At 39.4% G+C, this 10,608-nt stretch overlaps 2 protein-coding genes across 4 annotated transcripts; one reads left to right on the top strand and one right to left on the bottom strand.

Moving 5' to 3' along the window:
• Positions 1–151: 151 nt before the first annotated feature.
• Positions 152–6,534, top strand: LOC124209692 (bumetanide-sensitive sodium-(potassium)-chloride cotransporter-like). 2 transcript variants are annotated; one of them, XM_046607794.1, is made up of 18 exons: positions 152–327; positions 473–624; positions 1,405–1,476; positions 1,541–1,596; positions 1,704–1,905; positions 2,500–2,994; positions 3,059–3,173; positions 3,251–3,390; positions 3,475–3,916; positions 3,988–4,245; positions 4,304–4,515; positions 4,582–4,823; positions 4,903–5,090; positions 5,161–5,281; positions 5,344–5,568; positions 5,633–5,793; positions 5,858–5,969; positions 6,030–6,534. In XM_046607794.1, the coding sequence occupies exons 5-18, from the start codon at positions 1,771–1,773 to the stop codon at positions 6,163–6,165; spliced, it is 2,982 nt and encodes a 993-aa protein (XP_046463750.1). In that variant the 5' UTR covers positions 152–327; positions 473–624; positions 1,405–1,476; positions 1,541–1,596; positions 1,704–1,770; the 3' UTR covers positions 6,166–6,534. The 2 variants fall into 2 exon arrangements, with proteins under 2 accessions (XP_046463750.1, XP_046463749.1); XM_046607793.1 differs by having other exon boundaries at positions 1,405–1,596.
• LOC124209704 (sarcalumenin-like) lies at positions 6,371–10,585 on the bottom strand. Of its 2 annotated transcripts, none has more exons than XM_046607813.1 (11): positions 10,431–10,585; positions 9,977–10,137; positions 9,326–9,437; positions 9,155–9,248; positions 9,030–9,084; positions 7,908–8,048; positions 7,668–7,830; positions 7,498–7,594; positions 7,244–7,427; positions 7,050–7,183; positions 6,371–6,979 (listed from the first exon to the last, which is right to left on the bottom strand). In XM_046607813.1, the coding sequence occupies exons 2-11, from the start codon at positions 10,095–10,097 to the stop codon at positions 6,728–6,730; spliced, it is 1,353 nt and encodes a 450-aa protein (XP_046463769.1). In that variant the 5' UTR covers positions 10,098–10,137; positions 10,431–10,585; the 3' UTR covers positions 6,371–6,727. The 2 variants fall into 2 exon arrangements, with proteins under 2 accessions (XP_046463769.1, XP_046463768.1); XM_046607812.1 differs by having other exon boundaries at positions 10,267–10,455.
• Positions 10,586–10,608: the final 23 nt, after the last annotated feature.

Genomic DNA, 10,608 nt, shown 5'->3' with positions numbered 1-10,608 from the left:
AGGATGGTCAGTAAATTAAGACTTTAATTAATACATATTTTCTGTGGTATTTATCTTCGAAAAAAAAAATTATATTTAATCAGTGTTGGAATTGCAACAAGGCCCCGATGGATTCACTATTCACTTGTTCAGGGCGATTCAGGGACACCTCATGCCTCATTGGCATGGATGCTGAGTATTTTTGTGTTGTTATAATGAGTATTATTAATTGCAAAAAAGAAGTGTCTATTACTTCAGTATTATTGGACATTCGTCAATGGAGCAGATGGTTTTGGTGATATTCACGTGTTGATGGACCTGGATAATGGATATTTTGGACAAATTTGAGTAAGTTCTCCATTTTTCTTTATTTTTATTTCTGTGTTACACTTCATTTTACTTTACTTGAAATTAGTACAGTAAAACAGAAGTGATGAAGGGAAGTGTAGTAAAAGTATATCTCTAAAAGGTACACTTCTATCAAACTTTGCAGCAGGAAATGAAGGGGCAACGGCAGCTATAGCGACTAGCCATCGAGAATCGTGATTAAGCGGGAATTACGGCTAATAACGTGGGCAATTGGGCATTGCAACCGGACGAAACTACAACAGTTAAATTCATCATCCTGCATGTTCTGTTTGAAATGTAAGTCCAGCACAAACCATTTGACATTTTATTGTGGGGACTATCTTTTATTTTGAGTAGTGAATCAAAGGTATATTACGGTTCTCTTGCATATGTGGAAAATCAGGTCACAGTCAGGGGACAGATTAGCATATGCAGTGGCTGCTGCTTAACCACTTTTTTAGCTTTACCTGTAGTGTGTCTGTGTGTGATATAAAATGAAAAGTATGCCAAATCTGATTATTCGGATTAGTGATAACCTCATTTCCTATCAGTAAGTAATTATTCAGATTATAAAATATTGCCAGGATTCTATTTGTTTTCAAGGTTTGAACAAATTGTCAGGATCTCTAAGGTAGAAATTGATTTCAATGGTATTTCTATAAATGAAGGACGATTTTATTAGTATCCTGTAGTACTCACCACATTTAGTCGGAATTGAGAAAAACTATGTAGTGCAAGGAATTAAGAATAATGAAAAATTATGCAAGTCATAATACAGTACGGTAAAGGAACGAATTTACCATGTGTACGCAGTTGGACTCGGTGTCTTTTAAAAATGGAGAACTAATAGCCTATTGTAATCGAACTGGTTTTATCCAACAAGGATTTTTGTTTTCTTTATACTTATCGTAAATTTTAAAATGCAACCCGGTTCAACCTAGGACGATTTCAAAGCTTTTCGGAGCTACAGATCTTTCATTTTTAAAAAATGTATCTTTATTATTTATTTTTATGGCCTCAAAAAGATAATCCATGTTGTCACCGCCCTCGGTGTGTTTTGTGTTTCATGGGCTACAGGGTACGACTAGTATATAATGCCGTTAATTGACTGACATACGGAATCAGTCTTTACTCTCTACGAATCGAACGGTAACGAACGCTTCTACTGTACTGCATTCGTCGTTTCCTTCACGCCATTGCAATGTATGAACAGGACCCGTCTCAGTCATCAGGTGGAAAAGAGGGAAGCCTTCAGGATCACTCTGTTGGGTACGTTGTCTTTGAAAAATATTTTTTATTATCTCCAATTCAGGAGGAGGAAAAAGAAACAAATAATAAAAAAAGGAAATTATTATTTTTTTTTTTTACATTACTAGGCGATTCTCTATTCATCTTAATGCGGGTAAGCTTGACGAGAAGGCTCACTTGCGTGACAGCATTCGGATGACCCGGAGCTTGAAAGACCATTTGAATCGCGAGACTCTACCTTCCCCGGACAACTACCATCCTCATCTTCTGACCATTGGATCCCGAGCAACCCTGGATGAGCTACACCTTGGCGAGGTTTACGAACAAAAAGTGAGCAAACAAAAAAAAAGACTTTAAAAAAGTTATTGGCTATACCGGGCTTGATAAAAAAATTTCACTGCTGTAGATAGATTTGTATAGCACTGTTCTAAACGGAAAACCACCGAGCGCTAAATGCATTCGTAAAAGCCGGGCAAAAAACATGATTTAATTAGGCTGTCTAAGTACACTTTATCAGTCTTTGAAGTTCTGTAGCGATGGAAACTTACTGCCAAATTTTGACACCAGGATTAAGCACTGTTCTACATAGGAAAGTAAATAATAGTCGGTATTACTCAATGATTACACAATATCATAAGTACCGGTATCAAACAGAACATGTATCCATTGTGCCCTATCTTTCCAGGATTTAGTTTTAGTTTTTGACCCCATTTGGTTTGAAATAAGTTTAATCCCATTTGCCATATAGTTCTGTAAGTAGTTATTTTATATGCTTTGCTAGCAATTGGGAGTTTTTATTTTATTACGATAAAACCAAAAGGCCCGTGGGAAAATGAGAGCCAATCCTTATCAATTGTGCATGTACATACTGTCTACAAAGCAGTAGAACAATATTCCTATACTGCTATTTTTTTACTATTACAGGATGACCACTCTGAAGCGGAAATCGTTGCTGCTGGTTTCAAATTTGGTTGGGTTCAAGGAGTTTTCATCCGATGCTTACTCAATATTTGGGGTGTCATGCTTTTCCTTCGCCTCTCTTGGGTCGTGGGTCAAGCCGGAATTCTCCAAGCGATTTTGATTGTCCTGCTGGCCACGGCTGTCACCATTTTCACTGCTTTGTCAATGTCGGCCATCAGTACAAACGGGCAAATTAAAGGAGGAGGAACATATTACATGATTTCCCGCACGCTTGGTCCGGAATTCGGAGGGGCCATTGGAATCATCTTCGCCTTTGCTAATTCAATGGGCATCGCGCTTCACACTGTTGGCTTCTGTGAAGCGCTCAGCGATATGCTTAAGGAATATTTCGATATCGAGATTGTTGATGGAGGTCTCAATGATATTCGAATCATTGGTTCTATCACCCTTGTTGTATTGGGCGCAATCGTTGCCATCGGAATGGAATGGGAGGCCAAGGTAGGTGATCCCAATTAAGTGTGTAATTAATCTATTATACATACATTTTATTTTCTCCTTGCAGGCTCAGTTACTGTTCATGGGTATTTTGATAGTTGCGTTGGCCAATTTTATTGTGGGAAGTATAATGGGGCCTACTTCGGACGACGAATTATCCAAAGGATTCATCGGCTACAATCGTAAGGCGTCTCTTTTGAAAATCGCCATAATATTTTAAAGCAACTAATCCGAAATTTTCGTGTGTGCACTCTTTTAGTTGAGATAATAACTACAAACTTTGAACCCGATTATCGCGTCACAAACGGATTAGAGCAGAGCTTCTTTACCGTATTCGCAATTTTTTTCCCAGCCGCAACTGGAATTTTGGCTGGCGCTAACATCTCGGGTGATTTGAGGGTGAATCATTCTTATCCACTTCATAATCTTTTTTCACAAACTTAACTTTCTACTTAACTTTCTACTTATCATTTTTGTGTGTAGAATCCCTCAGAAGCTATTCCTAAAGGCACCATATTGGCTATCATCACCACATCATTCTCGTACATCTTGTTTGCCATTATTGCAGGAGCTACTACTCTTCGCGATGCCACCGGGGACCCAGCTAATTACACAGTTAACGGAACTGTAAGCGAATACATGAAAACTTGCGAAAATGAAACTTGCGAATGGGGATTACAAAACAGTTACCAAGTGATGACGTTAGTGTCGGCTTTCGGACCACTTAACTACGCCGGATGCTTCGCCGCAACTCTTAGTTCGGCCCTTGCCTGCTTCGTCTCTGCTCCCAAGATCTTTCAAGCCTTGTGCAATGACAAAATTTTCCCTTATCTACATTTTTTCGGCAAAGGTTACGGCAAAAATCAAGAGCCTCTACGAGCTTACGCCTTAGCCTTTGCAATTGCTTTGGCCTGTATTCTGATAGGTAAAATAATCGGCAAACATTTTGGTTAAAAGTTTTCTCTCTTTATCATCTTTTTAAATTCTTTCGTGTAGCTGAATTAAACACCATCGCTCCCCTGATTACCAACTGTTACTTGGCGTCTTACGGTTTGGTAAACCTATCCACTTTCCATGTCGATCTATTCAAACCTGTCGGATGGCGTCCCACGTTTCGTTATTACAACAAATGGCTAAGCCTTTTAGGTTTCAGTCTTTCTCTTGCTGCCATGTTCTTGTGCAGCTGGCCCACGGCTCTTGTGACATCCGCCTTGGTTTTTACATTCTTTTTTATAGTCAAGTATCGCAAACCAGGTATATTGACTAACTTCTTTTGATTTGCTGATTATGTAATAGACACTGGATTTTTCAGATGTCAACTGGGGTTCATCGACACAGGTGCAGGTTTACAAAGCGGCCCTCAGCAGTGTCCAACAGTTCAGTACCATTGACGAACACATTAAAACATATACGCCACAAATTCTTGTCATGACCGGATTGCCAAACATGCGACCATCTCTTGTTGATTTCGCTTACCTTTTCTGTAAAAATAATTCGTTAATGATTTGTGGTGACATCCTCAAGGTATCCACCGTAATTTTTAAAAATCTAAACCTACCCCAGCTTAAATGTTTGCCTTGTCTTGTATAGGAGCGACAGAGTCACAAACAACGCACTGAACGGACGCAAAGGTCTTTGCACTGGCTCCGGGCTCACAAGACGAAATCTTTTTATTCATTGATGGACAATATTTCATTCCCCAACGGAGTCGGAGCAATGTTGCAGGCCACTGGAGTTGGCAAAATGAAGCCCAACATCCTTCTACTTGGCTACCAAAGTGAATGGAAAACCAGCAAAAATAGTGAAATTGACGAATATTTTGCGGCAATCAAGTGAGTTTTCCAAAGAACTTTCGAAATTGAATTTAAAACATTTTTTCATTATAAAATTTGCAATGTCCAATGCCTGTAGTACTGCACTAGAGATGCACATTGCCGTAACGATACTGCGCGTCGAGGAAGGGCTCGATTACACAGGGATTATCAGAGATTTTGATATAAAAGATCTCGTTAAGGAGAAACCAATCAAAGAAGGAATCGATAATCCAACATTTGAAAATTCACGGGAAAGTGATGATACTGCAACTTTCCCTACTTTTGGTATGTACCTTGACATTTCTTCTCTCTTTGACTACCAATAATTTTTAAATTCCAAAACATACTCTTGTAGACACTACCGAGAGTATTGAATCACAAGGCAGCGAAATTAAAGGAGAAACAAAATTCCCGTCACCAAAGGAAAGCGCTGCTGATAAGAAGAAACGGATGAAGAAATCGCGAATAGTTTTTAAGTATGATTTTTCAAAAAATAACTCTTTGTTGATTAACTTTACTAAACTATTAATATTCAAAGGGACCCACAAGGTAATGAATTGCCTGACGAAGTGCAAAACAACATTTGCCGTTTCCGCATGAAACAGAAGCGCGGGACTATCGACGTTTGGTGGCTCTACGATGACGGTGGACTCTCCATGCTATTGCCCCACATCCTGACGTCGCGATCCAATTGGGCCAAATCCAAATTGCGCGTTTTCTGTCTGGCCGACGACAATGAGGAACAACTTACCAAACAGAAAAGGTGTAATCCTTATCTTATTAAAATTAAAATTAACATTATCACGATATTATATGTTTCGTTGTAGCATGAGACTCTTGTTAGAGAAATTTCGCATTCCCGTTTCGGATGTGGTCGTGATTCACGATATGACACATCCGCCCTCTAAGCAAACCAAGACCTGGTTCGACAACCTCACAAGCGAATTTGTCCGAAAAGATGACGATCCAAGCAACGCTGATTCCAATAGTGAGTTGAGCTATATCGTTGAAGATGCTCAAATAGAAACACTAACGATTAATTTACGTAAAAGTTCCAGTGATCAAAGAGTCCGAGCTGTTGGCCCAGAAGCACAAAACGTTTAATTTTATGAGACTTAGAGAGTTACTGCTGCAGAACTCTTTGGATGCAAACCTCGTTGTAATGTAAGTATATTACGTCTTTTTTTTTACAAGAACATAAATCAAATTATTTTTTCTTGCTAGGACACTGCCAATATCGCAGAAAGGAATAGTCAGTGGTCCGCTTTACATGTGCTGGTTGGAAACACTTACTGCCAGCATGCCACCATTTCTCCTAGTTCGTGGCAACCACACATCTGTCCTCACTTTCCATTCTTAACACCTCGACTTTCACACTACGAACTTTTGGATATGAAAAACAGCGGACAATTTTTGTTCCACAATCGTTCTTTGAGTGTCAATAGGCACAAAAGAATTCAAACGAATCATATTTTAACCCTTTTACACGTCATTTCTTTGTTATTTGAACTACCCACGATACACATGTAAATGTAATAACGAAAGTATTTTTTTTGTTATCATCGTTCTTTTCCAAGGCATCACCTAAATTGTATTTCACGCATTAAGGAATAGGGGGACAGAGACACATTCTCCAGAAGAAAAGAGATTATAGGTTGAAATCACACGGTTTGATGGAATATAGGGTAGGCCCTTTGCTGGTGGGAAGAGTAAGAGATTTTGATTGAAATTGAGAGAAAAATTTTGGGGAATGGCAAGACCTAAAGTGGCGTAACAAGAAATAGGATTGTACATCATGCAAGGCGTGCGTTTGTTCTCAAACATGTTTTAAAAGGCACGGGCCGTAGAAGGTTGATGAATACAGTACTTAGCGATGTCGAGAAGGAGTCGGAGACTGCCGATAACAATATCTGGGATGAAATTCAAAGATCATGTTCAGCCACACTTTGTTGCAGGTAATCTTGATACAAAGTTTTCTTTTTGGTTTTAACGGTAGTCTGAACGAATTCACGATGATCGGCCAGGCGTCGTTTTTGGCCACGCGAAAGCGTTGGCTTCAGACGAGTTGACCAACGTGCCAATCCGAGCAGCACCAATGACACGCCAATGAGCACCAACAGGGTAGTAAGATGAGATTCTTCGGGAATGAGATCCCAAAATTGACGCACTGGGGACTATGTATCAACAAGAAATAAAACAGATGAGCGGGATGATCCTAATTATGAATTTGAAAAAAAACATTACCAGATAGAGACGAAGCATGTCCGCCCCGTTATCTCCAACCAATGAGGCAAGCAATTCACGAGATGCGTTAGACACAGCAAAGTTGATGATGAGCATTAATGGTATGGTAAGGCCCAACAAGGTGAACATAATCCCTGCGATAAAAAAAAAATAAATGTTAAAAACAAACCACGTCATTTGCAGATTGAATTTACCTTTTCCGGACGCTCTTAAGTTGTACGACTTAGCGTTGTTGTCATCTTCAATCTGCTTGTCAACAAGTTGTGCGATCTTTTCACAATCTTTCTCCAGAGTATTGAGCGTGTTCTGGATTGTCTGATTGATCGTTTTTTCAATATCTTTGCAAACATCTTCAATTTGGTTCACGCAGCGGACGAGCTGTGGATCAATCGAGTCGTTTTAAATTAAACAAAAGGAAATAAAGTTGTAAATACGGACTCATTCGAACCTTGTTAGGATTGGGAATATAAATCGTCGGCATGTCGAAACCCGTCTTATTAAGTCCCGGTCGTTTACATAACTCTTGAACGATCTGCATCATGACCCTTAATTAAAATAAAGAAAAACCGATAAGGTTTAAACGATACAAAATAAGAGAATGATGAAGAGAAAGCAAACCTCTGTCTATCGGATTCTGTTCCAGCTTCATCCGCTTTGGAGAGATAAAACCGAAGGCGTTCTGGATGACGGATGTTCAGCTGTTCCACGAGATTGAGGGTTCGCTTGCACAGCGCTTGCCCAATTGGGTCAAAGAAAACAAAGATTAAATCCGCCAGTTCGCCTAAAAAAAACAAAACAAAAGGAGAACGAAGCGTTAGTCAATGTGGAATAAGTGACTCATTTCAAGCAAAGTCTTACCAAGCCATTCAATTGATTCGTTGACATCGAACGGATATTTCATATCACCATCGACCAGGCCGGGCGTATCAACAAAAGTCACCAAGCTAAATTTCTTTTGCTTAGAAGTAGAGATTTCGGTGTTGAGGTAATCCACCACACCTGTTGAGATAAGCGGTGGGGAAACAAAACCATTACATCAGCTACACAAATGATTTAGCTACTAAGAACAAACAAGTGAAACAATATCAAACAAAAAGGCGGTTCGTCTCCTGATTCGGAAAGCCCTTCACTGGGCAGCTCGCGTGCTTGACTACCTATCAGCAAGGTGCCCCGGGAAGGACCGACCCAACACAGGGAAAATCTTTTAAGGCGGGAAGCTAAAATGTGTCTCCGGACCGTAAAGTAGAGAGCAATTCAAACAGTGAGCAATAACAACTTTGACATTTAAATGAAATGTAAAATTATTAAAGAGTAGGAAAGTTACTCGAAAAACTGGAGCCATTTTCTGAAACTGACTGTTTGACTGGCGACAAGAGAATGAAATAAATCTGGGTTGGCTGACGAGCATTTATAAAGCAAGGCCTACACCGAGGAACATCTGAGGGGGGAGCGCACTACAGCGTGTGAAAAAAGAGACGAGAAGAGGAGGGTGGGCGGAGAAGGACAAGGGTGCCTACTCTGAGAGGAAGTGGTTGGCTACTGCTGATAAGAGAATTGGATCGAGCTATCGATAGACTGTGCTAACCGTTTATCGAACAGTCAGGATATGTAGTGGGCTTGGAACGGGTGGGAGAGAAGGCCAGAGACAAGTATTGAATAGCGCGAAGTACCGCGTCGGTTCAAACAAAAGCGCCCAGTAGAGAACGGAATACACCGCAATGTAGAACAGCTGCGTCCTGGAAGTCTGCGGTAAAAGGGAGAGAGCAGAGGAAACCTCTTATACCGCCGAAAAAAACACCGATCCGGTTGCACACCGACCACAACCTCCGTAAAAGATACGCTGTTTCTACGCATTTCAAAATAAACTGATTCTCACTACTGGTCTCAAACGATAACGTTTACTTTGTTTGCCTTAAACCTATCAAGTTGCCTCGATTTGTAATTTGACGAGAACAGTTGTCAGTATTTAAAAATTCTTACCAGGAATTTCTTGTAGCGGTTTGAAATGAGGGTATAGATGCAGAGTTGCATTGCCCTAGAAGTTTGAGAAAGGAAGCTCGTTAATTAATTGCAACTTTCCGGATCTAGTTCAATACAATAATTACAGTGAGTGATTCCCGCTTGCGTCCACTTGTAACGAAAGTAAACCCTTGCGTTTCAATGGCAACCCCTGTTCGCTGGACATGCTCCTCGATGTACCTTGGAGAAAGAGAGAGGAAAGGAAAAAGGGTAAATCGTAAAGGTTTTGAAAATATATCAAGGATCTTTTTAGTTACCAATTGATGAACGATGATTTTCCGGCAGAATGATTACCAATAAGTATCACAGTGATTTTCTTGCGCGGAGCAAGCAAATTCAGACCAACTTCCTCAGCAACACGTACAAGACCTAAAGAAATAAAGAGGATAGGGTAATTAAAAAAAAAAGATTTAACGTAAATGCTTTAAATACGAATGAAATTTTAGTGCATTCTCTTCATTTCAAGAAAAAAAATTCAAGATGGAATTTAACTAATAATCTATGAAACGTGATATTCTGCATTTCATAACTCAAGCACTCATGTCTCGTCTTTGGTTTCTCGTTCCCCATTTCTAAACCGTCAAATTTTGTTATCTCCCTCCAGAGGTTAACAATTTGTGCACTGAGCAAGATAAGGAAGAATAGTGTATGTTTTCTAGTTTTAGTAGAAAAGTGATATTGAAAAACCTTAACTGTAAATCTTAGATAGAGTATACTAATTAGGCCTTATCACGATTTCACCCACACTACATCAACTGTGTTTTTAGATCTAGTACTAAGGTGTTTGGGAGGAAAAGATTATAGCATTAAACTTTTCATATCATCGCTTATGAAAACATGCACTCAAAATCTCAAAATTCTGCGTCTATTCATTTCCTTCGAGAATACTAGACAATCCCTGTACATACCTTTGTCTGAATCTGTGTAGAGAGTGTGACACTCTTTCAGAATTCTCTCATTGATGGAAAGTGTTGCTTGCTCTAGGGCAGCACTGGAACCACCTTGTCGTGATTTGACTCTTCCAGACATGACAAAACCTACTGTCCAGCAAGCAAAAAGATCTGAAAAACTGATAAATAAAAAAGGAAAATTAGTCTTTTAGTTACAACTTAATTATAAAAGGTCACAGAATTGAAAAATAATATCGAAGTTCCCGAATTTGTCCCGTTATTGATTGATGAAACGTAACAGAACATACCCTCAAAAGCTAGAACTGCACAACTGAAACAGATTTACAATACAGAGAACTAGCAGAACTAGAAACTTATGAAGCAAGCTAAGCTAGAATCTGTAACAACTAACAATTTGCTAATTACAGATTATAAAATAGAGAAAACTTCTTGACATAATGACATGACGTACTTGAAATTCAACAGACGAGTAAACTGTAAACGGTAAAATGCCGGGAATGTTGCCAAATTTCGATAGGACTCTTTCCAAATTCTAGATTGCCTAATCTATTTTTATCCGCATCGCTAACGATAGTGACGAGAAGCTTGTTCGAACAAACAGAAAATTCTGTATTGTACTACATACTTAC

This window comes from Daphnia pulex, chromosome 12, assembly GCF_021134715.1.
Source record: "Daphnia pulex isolate KAP4 chromosome 12, ASM2113471v1".
Lineage (NCBI taxonomy): Eukaryota > Metazoa > Arthropoda > Branchiopoda > Diplostraca > Daphniidae > Daphnia > Daphnia pulex.
This window is presented reverse-complemented; position numbering and strand designations above follow the sequence as displayed.

Coding starts and splice junctions, on each gene's coding strand:
- LOC124209692 (XM_046607793.1), top strand. CDS start 1,529: ATGTATGAACAGGACCCGTCTCAGTCATCAGGTGGAAAAGAGGGAAGC. Junction 3,174..3,250: donor AGGATTCATCGGCTACAATC/GTAAGGCGTCTC, acceptor GCACTCTTTTAG/TTGAGATAATAACTACAAAC. Junction 5,794..5,857: donor AAGCAACGCTGATTCCAATA/GTGAGTTGAGCT, acceptor TTTACGTAAAAG/TTCCAGTGATCAAAGAGTCC.
- LOC124209704 (XM_046607813.1), bottom strand. CDS start 10,097: ATGTCTGGAAGAGTCAAATCACGACAAGGTGGTTCCAGTGCTGCCCTA. Junction 9,438..9,976: donor CTACACAGATTCAGACAAAG/GTATGTACAGGG, acceptor TTATTTCTTTAG/GTCTTGTACGTGTTGCTGAG. Junction 9,249..9,325: donor AAATCATCGTTCATCAATTG/GTAACTAAAAAG, acceptor TCTTTCTCCAAG/GTACATCGAGGAGCATGTCC.